At 36.0% G+C, this 17,821-nt stretch overlaps 1 protein-coding gene across 6 annotated transcripts in view; it reads left to right on the top strand.

Moving 5' to 3' along the window:
* Positions 1-17,578, top strand: part of RNF146 (ring finger protein 146) — a 21,509-nt gene extending 3,931 nt beyond the window's left edge. For 3 of the 6 annotated variants that reach the window (XM_008564994.1, XM_008564999.1, XM_008564972.1), the window contains 2 exons: positions 5,687-5,796; positions 15,816-17,578. In XM_008564994.1, coding sequence (XP_008563216.1) covers positions 5,795-5,796; positions 15,816-16,896 — 1,083 coding nt within the window. In that variant the 5' untranslated portion in view covers positions 5,687-5,794 and the 3' untranslated portion in view covers positions 16,897-17,578. Of the gene's footprint in view, positions 1-3,581; positions 3,740-5,686; positions 5,797-15,815 lie in introns of all 6 variants that reach the window. The other 3 variants (XM_008564982.1, XM_008564976.1, XM_008564988.1) reach the window with 3 other exon arrangements.
* Positions 17,579-17,821: the final 243 nt, after the last annotated feature.

Genomic DNA, 17,821 nt, shown 5'->3' with positions numbered 1-17,821 from the left:
AATGACTTGTAGATTACACAACAAACTCAATACAATGATCTATTAAGAGGAAGAAAAAAACAAGCAACCCAATAAAAAAATGGGCAACCTCGCCAGCCTTTATCGTTCAAAGTCTTTTGGATTTTAGCCATCCTCATTGGGGTGAGATGGTATCTCAGTGTAGTTTTGATTTGCATTTCCCGGATGCTGAGTGATGTTGAGCATTTTTTCATATGACTGTTGGCCATTTGTATATCTTCCTTAGAGAATTGCCTACTTAGCTCTTTTGCCCATTTTTTTATTGGGTTGCTTGTTTTTTTCTTCCTCTTAATAGATCATTGTATTGAGTTTGTTGTGTAATCTACAAGTCATTCACTGCAGCAATCAAATATGTTCTGGGAATAAGATACTAAAATGATGGATTAGTATGTCTTAAAAGACTTGTAAGATAGGAAAGGATAGACAGAGCTAATGACCAAGAGCAACACCTAGCAGGAATTTGTGAATCAAAAAGCTTTGTCTTAGAATTGTGGGTAAAATAAGAGTAAATTGACTTTTGAGTGATGCTCCAAAAACCTTGGTGATGAATAAAATGTAGGGTGTCTGTATAATTTATTTTCCAAACTGGGACACTTTTGTTGGGAAACCAAGGACTAACCTGGACAGATGCTGACTAACCTGGACAGATGTTGGGCCATTCTATATGGTCATTCTAGTGAAGGATCTTAACTTTATTGGAGAAAGAGCTTTGTGAAACTGTTTTGGCTGTCTAGGAACCCATTTTGGTTTATTCTTGGGTTTTTATCTACATTCTGGAGAATTCATTGCCAATGAACAATAGCTGGATAAATTATGTGCTTGCCAAAAGATATAAAGATAGCTTGAATCTTATATTTGTAAATGTATGAACTTCCTCTGTTAGAATTTAAGTTCTTTAAAGAAAAGATTAGAATTTAGATATCTTTGTATCTTTTGTAGCTTCCAGCTAGGTGCCTTGTTCCCAATTAGAACTCAAATATTATTATGTGAGTAAATACATTTTGTTCTTTTTTTTTTTCTATTTCTCTCAATTTTTTTTTTCCTTTTTGTCTTTTTTACTGACCGGTAACGGGATCGCAGCCCTCGGTGTCGCGCCCGCACCGCGCTCAGCCAGTGAGCGGGAACCGGTCTCCAGATGGGATCCGAACCCTCGGCGGGAGTGCCGCCGCATTCCCAAGCAGCACCCTCTCCAGTGCGCCACCGGGCCGGCCTTCAGTTTTTTTTTTAAGGAATTTAATTTTCATTTGTCCAACAAATACGAGTTCAGAACAACAAAAATGATTGGCAGTTAACTAGCCACTTAGAGATATAAAAATGTTTTCTGTGTTTAGGGGCTCATGGTTTAATAGAAGTCATACATCACAAATGAATGTCAGTTCCAGTGGTAAGTTTAGTAATAGGAAAATATACAAAACATAGAGGAGGAAACAATTAACTTTCTGGAGGTAGTCAGAGAAAGTGGTAGGGATGACCATACCTATTGAAGAACAGGTAGATCGCAACATATTGAAGAACAAATAGATATTCATAAGCTATGAAATAGAGTAGACTATACCATGCAAGAGAAAATACAGAGCTACAAAGGGAGGTTTGGAGGATTGTGAGTAATTTGGTATAACTAAAGTATTAATCTGGGAGGGTGGTTGCTGTGGATAAACAAGACTAGAGAGTTATGAATATTTAGGGTTTAGACATTAAGGCCTTTGAATGTTGTCCTAAGGAGCTTTGCCTTTATTTATTTTTATTTATTTATTTATTTTCCTTTTTGTCTTTTTTCGTGACCGGTAATGGGATCGCAACCCTCGGTGTCGCGCCCGCACCGGGACCAGCAACGGGATCGCAACCCTTGGTGTCGCGCCCGCACCGCGCTCAGCCAGTGAGCGGAGCGGTCTCTATATGGGATCCGAACCCTCGGCGGGAGCACCGCCACACTCCCAAGTGCCGCACTCAACCGAGTACGCCACCGGGCTGGCCCAAGAGCTTTGCCTTTATTGTATAGGCTGGGGCGCCAATATTGGGCTTCAAGTATTGAGGGAACGTGGTCCATTTTTTCCTTTTAGATACCACTCAGAGGCTTAGTGGATGAATTTGAGGGTGATATTGAAGGAAGATAATCAGTTAGGCTGAACAGTAGTCCAGGTGAGAGATGATACAGGTCTAAACTAGGGCACTAGCAATGGATAGAGAGTACAGGATAGACTCCAAAGGTGTTAGGGACAAAAGTTGACAGATTTGCTGTGGCTGGTTGGAAGTGGGGAGGGAGGTGAAAGAAAGGATTTTCTCTTTTTCTGCATCAAAACTAAGTGGTTAAGGCATGGAAGCTCAGATGCCACATTGTAAGATTCATGCAGAGATGGGGGTTTGTGGAATGTGTGTATATGAGAGACAAAGATATGAGGGAGCCAAGGGTTCTGGTAAGAAAGAAGTTAAAATGATTGGGTTCCAGATCAGGCAGAAAAGGAAATGAAATAAGGAACTGAATAAAGGAAAGAAGATGGTCAAGAGACTGCAGGTCCCCATAAAATTAAAGAACAGGTGTGGAAATGAGTAAGTGAGCTGGAAGGACAAGAGCTAGTGATCTGAAAGTGGGGTTAAAATTTCAGAAAGGCAGCAGTTTTAGAGGACAACTAGTTCCAAATGTGGTCATGATATTTTTGCTGCTGGAGAGGAGGTAAAGTTCATTGAATTTAGGATTTTAGAAATTGAAAATTGAGGACATTGTTTCTCAGATTGTATTTGATGCACTACTTACACAGTATCGCCTGGAGTGAGATTCCCGGGCTTAAACCCATGTCTCAGGGTAGAGCCTGAGTATGTGTATTTCCAACAAGTAAATTAAGTGATTATGAAGAATAGAAGTTGGGGCAAGTTTAAGAACCTCTGAGATAGATGTTGGTTGATTCATTATCAAGGATATTTAAATAGGCTTATAGTGATATTAGGGTGAAGAAGATGATCAGTAGTGAAAAGATGAAGTCAGTGCCTTAAAGGTTGAGAGAGGGCAGCTGTAGAGGGTTATGGAATATATTATAGCCAGTGGTAGAAACTTCAAAGAGTAAGTAATAAAATTGGAACTGTAGAGTGTCTCCTCCTGTCCTGTAGATAGGAAGTGTATGGGTGTGTGTGAAAATGGGCAGCTTCTGTTTTGAACAGGCTGCAGGAAGGAAGTGGATGGAGTCTTTTGTCGTGCCATTGAAGTTGTAGGCACCTAGAGGGTAAAGTTAAAAGGGCTGGGAGGAAAGTCAGAATAGTGGAGTGCATATCATCTAAAGTCAGAGTAAAACAACAAACCAGGTTACTTAGAAATCTTGTTTAGTCAGTTACTTTGGAAAGTTCTCCAGTTTTGAAATGGATTGTTGTTTGTTCTGTTAAACATTTGGTGGGATAAGCTAGCTTGTATTTAGAGGCCTCATATGGTCTTAAAAATATTCATGTTTATACACTAAATCTTAGATGCCTTAAGGACATAGATGTCCACACTGTGAGAGGCACATGGAACTGAAAGAATGAAGATTCAAGTCTTTCGTATTTTGTGTTTACTATGAAATCTGTCATCTCTTTAGTTATCATGTATTTTGATTCTATGTAAGTTCTGTGTAATGTGATGTGCCTCCCGCATGGGCATGATGAAGTGGAAGGAGTGGAAGGCGGAAATACTAAATGAGAAGAAAGAAGATCAATAACTGAGATGATGTTCTGGATGGTGCCTGGTAAAATATAAGTAAACAAAAATTTACTATTTAACCATTTTTAAGTATACAATTTAGTGTGGTTAATTCACTTATAATGTTATACAATCATCACCACTATATATTTCCACTTTTCCATCATTACAAACAGAAACTCTGAACCCATTAGGCAGTTAATCTCCATTCTCCTCTCCCTGAGTCCCTGGTAACCTGTAATCTACTTTCTGTGTTTTGAATTTGCCTATTCTTGATATTTCATGTAAGTGGTATCATACAATACTTGTCTCTTTGTGTCTCTCTTATGTCACTTAGTATAGTGTTTTCAAGGTTGAGCCATGAGTTCGTTTTTGAGGAACCATCTAATTGTCATTTACAGCAGCTGCACCATTTTACATTCCCACAAGAAGTGTTGGGGGATGTATCTCCACATCCTCACCAATGTTTAGTTGCCTTTTTTAAAAAATTATAGTCATGCTAATAGACATATCACTGTGGTTTTGATTTATATTTCCCTAATGACTAATAATGTTAAGCATCTTTTTGTTTGCCTATTGGAGAAATGTTTATTCAAGTGCTTTGCTCATTTTTAAATTGGATTATATTTTGGTTGTTGAGTTGTAGGAGTTCTTTATGTATTCTGGATATTGAACCTTTCTCAGATTTGTGAAGATTTTCTCCCATTCTGTAGATTTTGTTTTTACATTCTTGATAATGTCCTTTGGTGCACAAAAGTTTTTAATTTTAATAAAGCCCAATTTATTTCTTTTCTATGTCATGTCTTTGTTACTCATGCTTTTGGTGTTATATCTAGGAATCCATTGCCAAATCCAAGGTCATGAAGATTAGTCCCTACATTTTCTTCTAAGAGTTTTATGGTTTTACTTTTTGTATTTAGGTCATTGATCCATTTTGAGATAATTTTTTTTATATGGAGTAAGGTAGGGGTCTAACTTCATTCTTTTGCATGTGGAAATCCAATTGTTCAAAGAGCATTTGTTGAAGAGACTATTTCCCCATTGAATGGACTTGACACTCTTGAAAATCAGTTGCCTATAGATGTATGGGTTTATTTTTGGACTCTCAATTCTATTCCATTGGTATATTGTGTATCCTTGTATGACTATCACAGTCTCTTAATTTCTGTAGCTTTGTAGTGAGTTTTGACACTGGGAAGTGTTAGTTCTTCAACTTTTTTCTTCTTTTTCAGGACTGTTTTGGCTATTTGGTATCCTTTGTAATTCCATATGAATTCGAGGATTGACTTTTCTATTTCTGAGAAAAAAGCTGTTGGAATTTTGATAGGAATTATGATGAATCTGTAGATCACTTTGGGTAGTACTGTCATCTTGAATATTAAATCTTCCAATCCATGAACACTGGTTGTCTTTATTTAGCTTTTTTAAGTAATGTTTTTTATGTAATGTTTAATCTTTTTTAAGTGATGTTTTATAGTTTTTAATATACAAGTATTTCACCTCCTTGGTTAACTTGATTTCTACGTATTTTATTCCTTTAGATGCTTTAGATCCTTTAGATGCTATTATAATTGGAATTGCTGTCTTGATTTCCTTTTTGGATGTTGACTACTAATGTATAGAAACACTGATTTTTTTCATGTACGGAACTTGTAACCTGCTACTTTGCTGAATTTGTTTACTAGCTTTCTTGGGGATTCCTTGGGATTTTCTATATAGAGAGAATAGAGATAGTTTTTACTGTATACTAATAGAGATAATTTTACTTATTCCTTACCAATTTGTATGCCTCTTATTTCTTTTTCCTGTCTAATTGCTCTGTTAAATCTTCTAGTAGTGTTGAACAGTAGTGGTCAAAGCAGTCATTTTTGTCTTGGATTTTTTTTCACTTTTAAGATAAAATTTGCTACTGAATTTTGTTAAAGGATCATACATAATTGATTAATTCTGTTGATCTTAATTAGTCTATAGAGCAGTTGATGTTGAAAGTTTTTTCTTTTGCAGCACAAAGAATGAACCAGCAGTGGAAGAGAAAAAACTGCAAGCTGGCTGACAGCTGGTAAAGAAGATGTTTTATTTTTGTGGCAGGCATCTGTGGGATCTGTAGTAGAAATGTAAGTATAGCATCATGGTTTTTCTAATGTTTCAGTAAATTAAGTGAATTGGTATAAAATACGATAAATCAAGTATGTGTCATATTTAATTTTAACTATATAAAGTGAACATTTTGTATTGACTTATAGATGCTTTGTTGAGATAACTTTACTCACATTAAATTATCATTAATATAGATTTCCAAAAGTCTTCTCATTGGAAAAAAATCTTTGTATGAAGAGAAATTGAAGACAGAGGAATTTGCTTATATAAAGCTAAAAAAACAACAGGAGAAATCTCCAGATCCTCTAGGTTCTACCTTCTCTTTACATAGAAATTTACTTCAATAACCAAGCTAGGAAGACAGTATCAGCTTTTATGAATAAGAGAGACTCTGGCTTATAAAAACACTAGTTACCAAAAACTTGTTTCACTAAGTTAAAGGAATATCTTCATACCATAATTGATTTTTTAAAAATTTAGTGTATTATCGCTTTTTTGTTCGTATTGATTCACTCTGGTCCTCAGTTTTACTACTTGTGTTTTCCTGTCATTTAGTCTGTGTTTAATATGCTTTAAAGTTCTACCCTACCTTGAACGTGCCCATCTTGAATTCTATTATTGGTGAAACATTTTTCCACGATGAACATCATATTTCTGTCTTCCAAATTAATATGAACACTATCCAACTTGATATCAATCATGCAAAATACACTGAACGTTTTATTGACTTTTAAAGGCTTTGGGATTCCAGTGTTTAAAGTACTGGACCAAAGAATGACCCTTGTTGATACTATTTCACATCCCCCAATTTGACATATAACTTTTGCTATCTACTTTTCCGATATGATGCTCTGATTGTATACTGCTATTAAAAGTATGACGGTATCATTTTTAGTCTGTGTTGAGAATTTGATAAAAGAAAAATTATACCAGTAAGCATTTTTCTTTAAAATTTGGGGCAAATATGTCTTTCATTTAGTCCTGTTTATTTACCTCTCACTATACATTTTTTTAAATCTTGTAGGTCCGATAGTCTAGGTGCTGATCACCAAGAAACTTACTGTGGTCTAGTAAGTGAGACATATATATGAGGGTACTTCAGAAAGTTCATGGAAAAATAGAATTAAGAGATGATACGGAACTTTTCATGAACTTTTTAAAGTATCCTTGTATAATTAACAATTAAACAGTGGGGTAAAAACCATATTGCGATAACAGTGAGATACTATTGGAAGTGAGAAGAGATTAATTCCATCTGAAGGGTTCAGAGCGAACAGAAGAACTTTTAGCGTGACCTTAAAGAATGAGTAGAACTTTAACAATCAGTGAAAATTAAGAAATATGTTTTAATCAAGAGGATGAGGAGGGTTTTACCTGCCTAAACATCAAGGCATTTTAGGGAAGTCAGGGAATAATCCTATGTGGGAAAGTAGGATGGGAAAAAGAGACTTCAAAGTACAATGGAGTGAATGTTTATTTAGTACTTATTGTATTACCAGGTGCTTAATGAGTGTTTTACTTGGATTATTGAATTTAATTAATGTGTATAATAGTAGTAGCCTCATTTACTGGTGACGTAGCAGAATTAGAGAGACTAAGTCACTTGTCCTAGATCAGTGTTTACCAAGTTTCTCTGAGAATAAACCCCTGTGGCACTTCTTAAAATTCCTAACCCAGACCTCTGGATCCAGATTTTCAGGAGAGAGCACACTGGCTAATTCTTACCTCTAGGGAAGTTAAAGGCTCTGTCAATGGTCTTGAAAGCCGATATTTAGGAATTTAGATTGGATGATGTGGGCAGTAGGAAACTATTAAAGATTTAGAGAGGACTAATTAGACATGCCTGAACTGAGAGAAAAACAGAGGACTGTAGTCACCTGGAAGGTTAGTATTTTGTACAAGAGAGTATATCCAAGAGTCTGGAATTAGGGTCACAGGCTTTGGGAATGAAGAGTACACATACCAAAGACGTTTTTGTCATGGAAAAGAAAAATGGTTAAGGGATGGGAAGCACTAAGAATAATTCCAAGTTTTATCCAAAATATAGACCAAAGGAAAAGGATGCAGCTTTAGAGGAGCAGATAATTTTGTTTTCAGGCATGTTTAATTTCAGGTGCTTGGAGAATATTGAGGTGGACTTTTTGAATAAAGAATTAGAAATATGGGTCTTAGATTTTGGGAGTTGTACAAGTAAATATATTAATTTGAAATATTCAGTAGATAGGCTAGGCATAGAATATTGTGTGAAAATAGGACCACCCACAGAGCCTTGTAAGCAGTACTGATATTTAAGGGAAGCTAGAGAAGATGGAAAGAGTTGAAAGAGAAAGGAGAATTGGGAGAGAGTGCTATCACAGAAATGAAGAGTATAAAGTTTTAGGGAAAGAGTAGGTAGTTAATATCATTTAGTGCGGTGGTCCAAATAGATTGAGGCTGAAAGAGGCCATTAGATTTAGCGGGGTTTTTTTGTTTGTTTGTTTTGTTTTTTATATAAAGAGGACCAGTAAGGGGATCTTAACCCTTGACTTGGTGTTGTCAGCACCACGCTCACCCAGTGAGCTAACTGGACATCCCTATATGGGATCCGAACCCGTGGCCTTGGTGTTATCAGCACCACACTCTTCTGAGTGAGTCACGGGCCGGCCCAGATTTAGCATTTTAATTGATTTTGAATTTTAGGGATAGAGAGTTGTGATCAAAGTCTTGGAGGAGTTAGGGGATGGTGCTAACACTAGTAGAAATGGAGGGGTTAACTTTGAAGACAACTAGCAGTACCTCATTCTGAGCCAGGAGGAATGAAAAAGCAGAGTAAAGATAAAGATCAATTTTGAGGATTTATTTTCGGTTTATCTAATTTCTCTATGATATATGGGAGTCAGGATATCTCTTAACAAGGAGGTTGGAAAAGTTTTGTAATAGTCTTTGGGGGAATAGGGAAAGGAAGATGTCTTGAAGTCATTGATAGCAGGCTTGATGGTCTCGGGAAATCAAAATAAGCTAATCAGAAAGTGAGTTTCACAACTTTTGTACCATGCAACTCATTACAAAAGTGGAAATTTTGATCAGTTAGTGTACCTTATATAAGTCCTCTTCTTGCTTTACCCTTCTTTTTTGCAAATGGTGGTGGTGGTCTCTCTGTCCTCCAACCATTCGTTACATCCCTTGCACACTATTTTGCCTCACTTATAAATATTGGAGTAATCCAAGGTTCTTTGGCCCTTTTGTCTGCTCTCTCTCAGGTGTAATTTATCAATTTTCATGACTCCAGGTACCATGTAGTGTTGGTGACTCACCAGACTTTTCCAGCTTAGATTTCTTCTTAGATTCTTAGATCTACTAAATTCAACCCTCATTTTCCTGTCTCCACCTGGAGACCTTATAAATATCTCAGTCATTATGTCTGAGGCAGAACTCTCCTCAAATTCTGAATCTTGATGAATAGTGCCACCATCCATCAGTAACCAAATGCTTGCATTTCTATTTCCTTAGCATTTCTTATATTCTACTGTTGGAACCTTATATCAGTACCCTCCCTCTCAACCTCTTATACTTGGATTATTAGCTGGATATATATACATTGTAGTTTCCTTTTTGCCCTTCCCCCCCCACTACCAAACTTTTCTCCACACTGCTGTCCAAATGGTCTTGAAAAATTACTAAACTGACCGTTACTTCCTGATTAAAACCTGAATTCCTCTTGCCTTCTTAGGGGTTCATGTGTGGACCCAACTTCACAGAGATCCTTGAACTCCTTGAAATTATATGTAAGATTTCATCAAATTCTTAATAAGGCTGTGATCTAAAAATGTTTACGAACCATTGGCATTTAGAGTAAATGTCTAAACTCATTAACTCAGCATAATGTACAAGGTCTTTGCAGCGCCTCTTCTTGCAAAGCACGTTTCATCCATTCAAAGTGTATCTGTCCCCGGCAGTAACCATCCCCTCCTTTGCGCTGGTTGGTATTTGTTGTGCCTGTCATAAAACCAGTAAGTGAGGCGTGTGTTTATTAACTTATCTGCTCTTACACTTTGATGGCAAGTATTGTTATGTATTTCCTTCCTGCTGCCATGGGCATAATAGATGCTTAGTTCAAAACTGAAAGGGAACAAAGGGAAATACTGAAAGTGACAGAGCACTTCAGGCAAGAGATGTATATTTCATTCTTTCCTTTATCAGTCTGAAATTTGTTAACTTCTTGAAACTATCTTTTTAAAAATTATTTATAGTGGTTCTTATATTTGGATAACCATAATTATTTTGGAGACAGTCTCTAGCAGTTAAGAGTACATACTCTGAAGTCAAATCACCTGGATTTGAAGGCTGAATTTGAAGCTGGCTTTATCATGTATTAACTGTTCGTCTGTGGCTTTAGGCATATCACCTGAGCTTCCTGAACCTCAGTTCCCTCATCAGTAAAATAAGAAAAATAATTGACCCATTTTATAGGATAATGTGAGCATTAAATGTAAAGTGCTTCAAACAGTGTCTGGCACATATACTATCAATAAATGTTAGACATTATGTTTATATTTTTTTTGTCCTTTTTGAGACCGGCTGCACCGCGCTCAGCTAGTGAGCGCTGTGAGCGCACCGGTCATCCCTATATAGGATCCGAACCCACGGCGGGAGCGCTGCTGTGCTCCCAGTGCCGCACCCTCCCGAGTGCGCCACGGGCTCGGCCCTACGTTTATATTTTAATGTAGTAAAAATAGGCATTCAAAAACACCTAGCAGAGATTAAACACCTGTGATTTATAAGACACTACGATATGAAAAGTTAAGGATTTTGTCTTAAGCCCTTAAGAATGGTCATTGTTATCATTTAAATTTTATTTTATTTTTTTGGCAGCTGGCTGGTAAGGGGATTTGAACCCTTGACCTTGATGTTATCAACACTACACTCTAACCAACTGGGCCAACTGGCCAGACTAAATTTTAAAGTTATACTTTTAACCATTACATTTAATTTGTATTAAACATCAAACTATTTATATTCCAGAAGAGCTAAAGATTTGAAGAATTTTTTCTTTTAAAAAATAGTCAAAGTTTTGGGAAGGAAGATAACTTTCTTTTTTGATGGGCCCGCACTTTTGAAAAGTGATGTATTATTTTATACCTTTTTGTGTGTTTTTAATTGGATTCTGAACCTAGATTTTAAAAAAATCTGATTTTTAATGTTTGGAACTTTTATTACTGGTTAAAATGTTCTTCAATATTATGTATTCTAAAGACCTTTTTTGTTTATAGTAATTTTACCTTTCCTTTGACTAGATGTCTTCAACGAGGTTCAACAAAACCCTAGTATTTGGAGGTTTCCACTGTCTACACCCCTCTATATTTTGTCTTGAGAAGACTTACTAGTGTTAATAGACACTTAATTGTCTTGCAGAAATATTTTACATGGTTTATCTATGGGAAGAAGAATGAGATTTATGCTTAAAAGTTATAATAACACATGAATTTAGTTAGTAATAAAGTTTGTTAAAATGAGTGCTATAGGGCTGGTTGGTTAGCTCATTTGCTTAGAGTGCAGCCTTGTAACACCAAGGTCTAAGGGTTCAGATCCCCATACCGGCCAGCTGCCAAAAAAAAAAAAAAAAGAGTGCTATGTTTATTATGTTCATTAGTAAAGTTGGATTAACTTCACTCCAAATTTCTCTATATTCAGTTATTTTTAATTTAGTAACCAGGAAATTTCCTTTTTCAAAATTATTTACATATTGGTATGATTCTCTGCATACGTTTAGCCTCCCACCTATTTTAAGATCTTCAAAACTATGCAAAATAACCTTGAAGTTTGTCTGATAGGCACGCTACTGGCTTTGGGTTGCTTTGTCTTTATCTTGTTATATATGTTTATTTTACATAAGAAGTATTACAAAGTTTTTCTCCTTGTTTCTTAGTTGGTGGTAGGTTAACAGTATACTTGTTGGGTTAAACAGAATAGAATATAAAATTTGCTGTGGCAAATTGATAGTTGATAGTGCTTCAGATGAAATAATGAACTTTAGCTATCTGGTGTCTGTAATTTTTTGCTGATGAACTTTATACAACTTTACTTCATTTTGATGAGGGAACCCAAATACCTGCCTAAATAGAATATTTTTGCCTTTCCAAGTGTGTTATTTTTACAGTTTATACCTTCTTGTGAGATGGTCATAATTATTCTGAAAATTATGAAATGTTATGAAAATTTAGTTTTGAAATTATATGCTTAGGTTTATTCATGCTTGCAGGAGCAAGAGTCACACAAAATACTGATCATAGTAAGCAGGGTGGAAAGTAATGTTTTTAGATTGAGAACTTCCTTTTGTTTAGATAAGCCAGCTGAATTTGATGGAAAACTGATGTTTTGGGTCAATTTTACTTAAAGCAAATATAACAGGTGTGGAATTATGTATTTAAAAGTAGTGCATTGGTCCAAGTGACGTGTATATTTTGTTTACATTTAACCAGAATTTTATGTTTCTTATTTATCAGCCTATCTTTTGTTCACAAAGTACCTAGATGGTTTAGGATATGGACTTTTTATATATGAGATGTTGTTATTGTTTTTCTAAAGTATTGGAGAGCATCAGCCTGTTTTTCCATTTTGTGTCAGTAGAAATCATGAATAAAATCTTTCTTCCTCACTTAAATTATTACTTGTAGGTAGATTGCTTTCTTAATTTTTTTTTTTCTTAATCGGAGCTTTAAATAAATATGAAAATTAAAAACAAGACTTTCAGGAGTATCATTGAAGCTAAATTCTGTGACCTAAATTTAAAGGGATGAAAGTTTCTGAGAACCTAACAAAACGTGATGTTGGACAACCAAATCTTTTGAGTGGGTAATAGGTGGGGAATGTTAATTGACTAGTTGCGAAGCATGTGCATTCACTTGTAACTTAGGTTGTTTTAAGTTACAAGATCTTTGAAAGCAAAGGTTTATGTCAAAATATTTTGAAGCTCCTATACTGCCTGACATATTATGAAGTAGTATTTGGTTGGTTTGAAACTTTCCATAGATTAGGAAAAAGTTGTACTTTGCTGGTTTCTATCACTAAAGTCTCTGATGAAGGAGTTGATTGGAAATGTAATTAAAGGTTGAAAAAAGAATTTGGAAATTAAGCATTTCAGTCATTTCTTCTTTTGAGACTGTTGCTTCCTTTTCTAAATATGTGCAATCTTTAAAAACTTACTATCACTTTGAACCTTGTCTTTTGAGGAACTAAGGACACAGAAAAAGCAGTAAAAGAATAGATTGTTATAAGATTGGATGTGCTATGATGAAAGCCTAATAAGAATATTGTTTTCCAATTTTTGATTAGTGTAAATATTTTTATTGACTATCCCTTTTGTACCACTAGACCCATCTTTGAGTGCTTGATCTTAGAAAAAGCAAAGGTCCTTATGGTGTTTAAATTCTAAATATTCTGTGTTTAAAACGGCAGAATTAACAGGTGCAGAGAGATTGTCACGCATGTTAAGCAATTGTTGATAATGGCTTCTAGTCTCAGAGATCATCACCTCCGTTTCATGATCTTTTTACATCCACTGGTCTACTTCTGTCATTTTCTTTCCTTTTAAAATGTCTGTGGTTTCTTGTTTCTGTGGGATAAAAATCGAAACAGATGTTTCTTTAGCAGGGCTCCTGATTACAGCTTCATCTCCTGCTTATTCCATTGCTTATATGACTCAGTCCTTTGCATATGTCTCTGCCTGGAATCTCCTCCACTCCATAGTCCCCTCTGCACCCCAGACTTTCTAATCTATGTCCATCCTCCCATCTCTCTCTTGTCATTATTTTAGTAAGTATCTTAACACATTTTGGTTATTGCAGGAATCAGGCCATGTTGTGATTATATGCTTGTGTGTATGTTTCCTTATTTAACATACTAGGGATGTGTGTTATTCATTTTTATACCATCAAAACTCAGCATTGTATATGGTCCATGACAGGTGTTCAGTAAATGTTTGTCTCAATCGATAAGGCAGATGTTCTAAGCTTTGTCAGTGTTTAAGCTTGATACATCCAATTTGACAAATGTTGTCTTTTTCTTTTTCTCTCCTTTCTCTTCACAGCAACTTTGATATTCATATTATTTCTCCTTTGGTCTTATGATTATAATGTTTATGGAGCTTTAGTGATAACAAAGCATTTTTTGATCATTTTTGTCTGAGCTTTGTAAACTGATTTGCAGGTAAGGAAATTTGGACTAAGGATTTAATTGAGTGCCTAAGAGCACATAATTAATAAGGGAAACTAAGACTCAGGTTTTAGATTCTAGCCTAGCATTGGTTTCACTGTGTAACAGCTGCCTTAATTCAAATTATCATTTTTCCCTTAGCTTGCTGCAGCTTTTCATGATATAATTCTTTAGTGTGCTTCTTCATGGCTGATTTGTAAGTGCACTGACACAATCTTCATACATTCCCAAGGTCCTGTGTGGAAATACAGAGATGAGCCAAAAGTGACCTGTCCCATGTCCTTATAAAGCACACCGGCTTTTTGGGAAGATTGATATTAAAAAAAAAAATCCACAAATAAGTGTAACATTGCAATTCTGATAAGGAATGAGGAGTGTGTGATAAGAAGTTAATAGGGTGATTTGACTTAGTCATGGATGCTTTCTCAAGAGGGGTATAAGATGGGTAATGTTTTGCCCATTGCAGGGTATGGAAGGCAAGAAGTGAGGAGGAAGTGTCCCATGTAGAGAAAACCTGTTATTGGAGGAGGGTTAGCCAGTGTGGCTAGAAACCTAGTCAGGGGGAAGTTTGATGTGAGATGAGTCTGTCATGGGAGATGGGGGTGAGACATGCAGATAGATTCTGTTAAACATTTTAGTTTTTACCCTGAAATCAACCGTTTTAAGCATGGGATGTGGCTGGACCAGTTAAAATGCATATGCAGTAATTTTATAAACAGTGTTTGCTTGGCAGCTAGGGAAGGGTAATAGTTGAATTCAGGAGATGTTTAGAATGTAAAGTTGATACAACTTGCTGATGTTTTAGATAGGGAGGTGTAGGAGAACGGCTGTTTCCAGGATGGATTTCTGGCTTAGATAAGCAGATTGATAATGGTGTCACTAGGGGGGCTTTTAGGGAGCAAGTAGAAGGAATCAGATTATGAGTTCAATTTTGGTTCCTTCGGGACATCCTAGAAAAGATCTAAAATAGGCAATTATAAATATAAGTCCATGGTTGAAAGGAGAGGTCTGGGCTAGTGAAATCAGTTCGTGTATCAGTTGTGTATAGATAATAATTGAAGCCATGAGTATAAATGATACCATCTTGGTCTTAAAAGAATACAGCTAGGAGAGCATATGGTTTAGACAAATAGAAAAAGGCAACAACAACAAAAAAATCCATTAAGAGTGTTTCACAGAGAGGAAATAGTTAAGTATGACAGATGACTTGAACCAGTGAACCAGTTGAACCAGTTGAACCAATATTTTTAGATATACAGCAGGGATAGGGAACTCCTAGAATTTCAACTTTAGTTTTAACTTCATATCGTCTACCTGTCAAGTACCAAAAATATATTAATATATGGCAATATTTGCAAAATCGCTATAGTAATGTCCTAAAAGGCTACAAAATTGTTGCTTTCTGTAATTGTAATCTGAATTACTTTTAGCTGTCTTCTGTTTCTCTAACTACTTTCCAGATTGATTGTAAAGTCAGTCTAGATTGTACATTTTTAAGTCTTTGCATTTAGTTCTGGTTTATAAATTCTGTGTCAGAGTAGAAAAGATATATTTATCTAAAATTTGTACCTTGGTTGTATTTTTTTTTTGGGGGGGGGGGTTAACATTTGTGTACTTCATTGCTCCCTGCTAAAAGCCCATGACACATAAATACAAATCAAAAAGATTTTCTACACAAATTAAGGTTTTTTTTTTTTTTTCTACTTTCATCTTTGTATCCCCTTGTCTAGTATGTGGCTTGCATATAATAAGCGCTTAATAAGTATTTTCTGAATTGTTGAGTTAAAATATTGGAAGAGTTAAAACACGATTTTAATAATATATATATTTTTTCTCATTTTCTTAGGATGGCTGGCTGTGGTGAAATTGATCACTCAATAAACATGCTTCCTACAAACAGGAAAGCAAATGAGTCCTGTTCTAATTCCACACCTTCTCTAACCGTCCCTGAATGTGCCATTTGTCTGCAAACATGTGTTCACCCAGTCAGTCTGCCCTGTAAGCATGTTTTTTGCTATCTGTGTGTAAAGGGAGCTTCATGGCTTGGAAAACGATGTGCCCTTTGTCGACAAGAAATTCCTGAGGATTTCCTTGATAAGCCAACTTTGTTGTCACCAGAAGAACTCAAGGCAGCAAGTAGAGGAAATGGTGAATATGCATGGTATTATGAAGGAAGAAATGGGTGGTGGCAATATGATGAACGCACTAGTAGAGAGCTGGAAGATGCTTTTTCCAAAGGTAAAAAGAACACCGAAATGTTAATTGCTGGTTTTCTCTATGTTGCTGATCTTGAAAATATGGTTCAATATAGGAGAAATGAGCATGGACGTCGCAGGAAGATTAAGCGAGATATAATAGATATACCAAAGAAGGGAGTAGCCGGACTTAGGCTGGACTGTGACGCTAATACCGTAAACCTAGCAAGAGAGAGCTCTGCTGATGGAGCGGACAGTATATCAGCACAGAGTGGAGCTTCCGTTCAACCTTTAGTGTCATCTTCTGTAAGGCCCCTAACATCAGTAGACGGTCAGTTAACAAGCCCTGCAACACCATCCCCTGATGCAAGTGCTTCTCTGGAAGACTCTTTTGCTCATTTACAACTCAGTGGAGACAACGTAGCTGAAAGGAGTCACAGGGGGGAAGGAGAAGAAGATCATGAATCACCATCTTCAGGCAGGGTACCAGCACCAGACACTTCTATTGAAGAAACCGAATCAGATGCCAGTAGTGATAGTGAGGATGTATCTGCAGTTGTTGCACAGCACTCCTTGGCCCAACAGAGACTTTTGGTTCCTAATGCAAACCAGACAGTAGCTGACCGATCAGATCGATCAGGAGCTGATCGATCAGTAGCAGGGGGTGGAACAGTGAGTGTCAGTGTCAGATCTAGAAGGCCTGATGGACAGTGTACAGTAACTGAAGTTTAAATAAAAAAATTTTCAGATCCATGCTCAAGGTTGAAATGGTTATCTGTAAAATTCTGCCCACATAACATTATACTCATCCCTAGTGGTACATTTTGGGACTTGGGTGGGAAGGGGTTTGGGAAGAATAGATCTGTAATTAAAATGTTTAACATGTCTCTGTTGAGAAATGTATTTAATGTAAGGAACTTGGGTGTTAATAGTTGAGAGCTGTTTAATAATAACCCAGTTTTCTTGAGTTCTGTTTGTAGTTTGTTTTGGGTTTTTTTGTTTGTTTCTTTAGTTCTTTTGGCCAGTGTGTGTGTGTATTATCTGTGCATTAATGGTCCTCATCTGACGCTTGCATTGTCTTATTTTTCTGCATGAATTGGCATAAACCATTACTAAAATTTGGCACTTATGAGATCTTTGATATAATGAGCAGGAAGTATAATTTAATGTGAGAATAGATGTGAATTTGGGATTTTAAAATAGATGAATAACAACTATTTTGTAGTACAGTTATTGAAATGGAAATGTAAAGAAAACAGCTAATAATTTATGTTTTGGAATCTTTGTAACACACTTCATGGCATTACCATAGGCTTTGCTGTCTAGTCCTTGTAGTTTGAGTTTCTCTTGGTCTGCATTTTTCTTTTTGATTACAAACTTTATAATTTAATAAATTCTAGAGTTTATCAAAAAATAATTTGTCTTGTTTGAGTCTGGGAAGGGGATGGAAACTTTTTGATATTTGTGGCCAAAGGTCACTAAGAAGGTGGTGGTTTGAATTGGTTGTAGGTAGCTTAAATAGTCACCTGCTGAGAAAAGTTTGATTTCTTCATAGAGACTGTTTAATCTACAGGCAGTTTGTATGGAATAAATAGGTATGGAAAAATAAACCTAAAACCTGTGAGACTTAAATTTCTCTAATAGCTGATGCCATAAA

This window comes from Galeopterus variegatus, unplaced genomic scaffold (genome assembly GCF_000696425.1).
Source record: "Galeopterus variegatus unplaced genomic scaffold, G_variegatus-3.0.2 Scaffold193, whole genome shotgun sequence".
Taxonomy (NCBI): domain Eukaryota; kingdom Metazoa; phylum Chordata; class Mammalia; order Dermoptera; family Cynocephalidae; genus Galeopterus; species Galeopterus variegatus.
The sequence above is the reverse complement of the archived record's forward strand: the minus strand, read 5'-3'. Positions and strand labels throughout refer to the sequence as shown.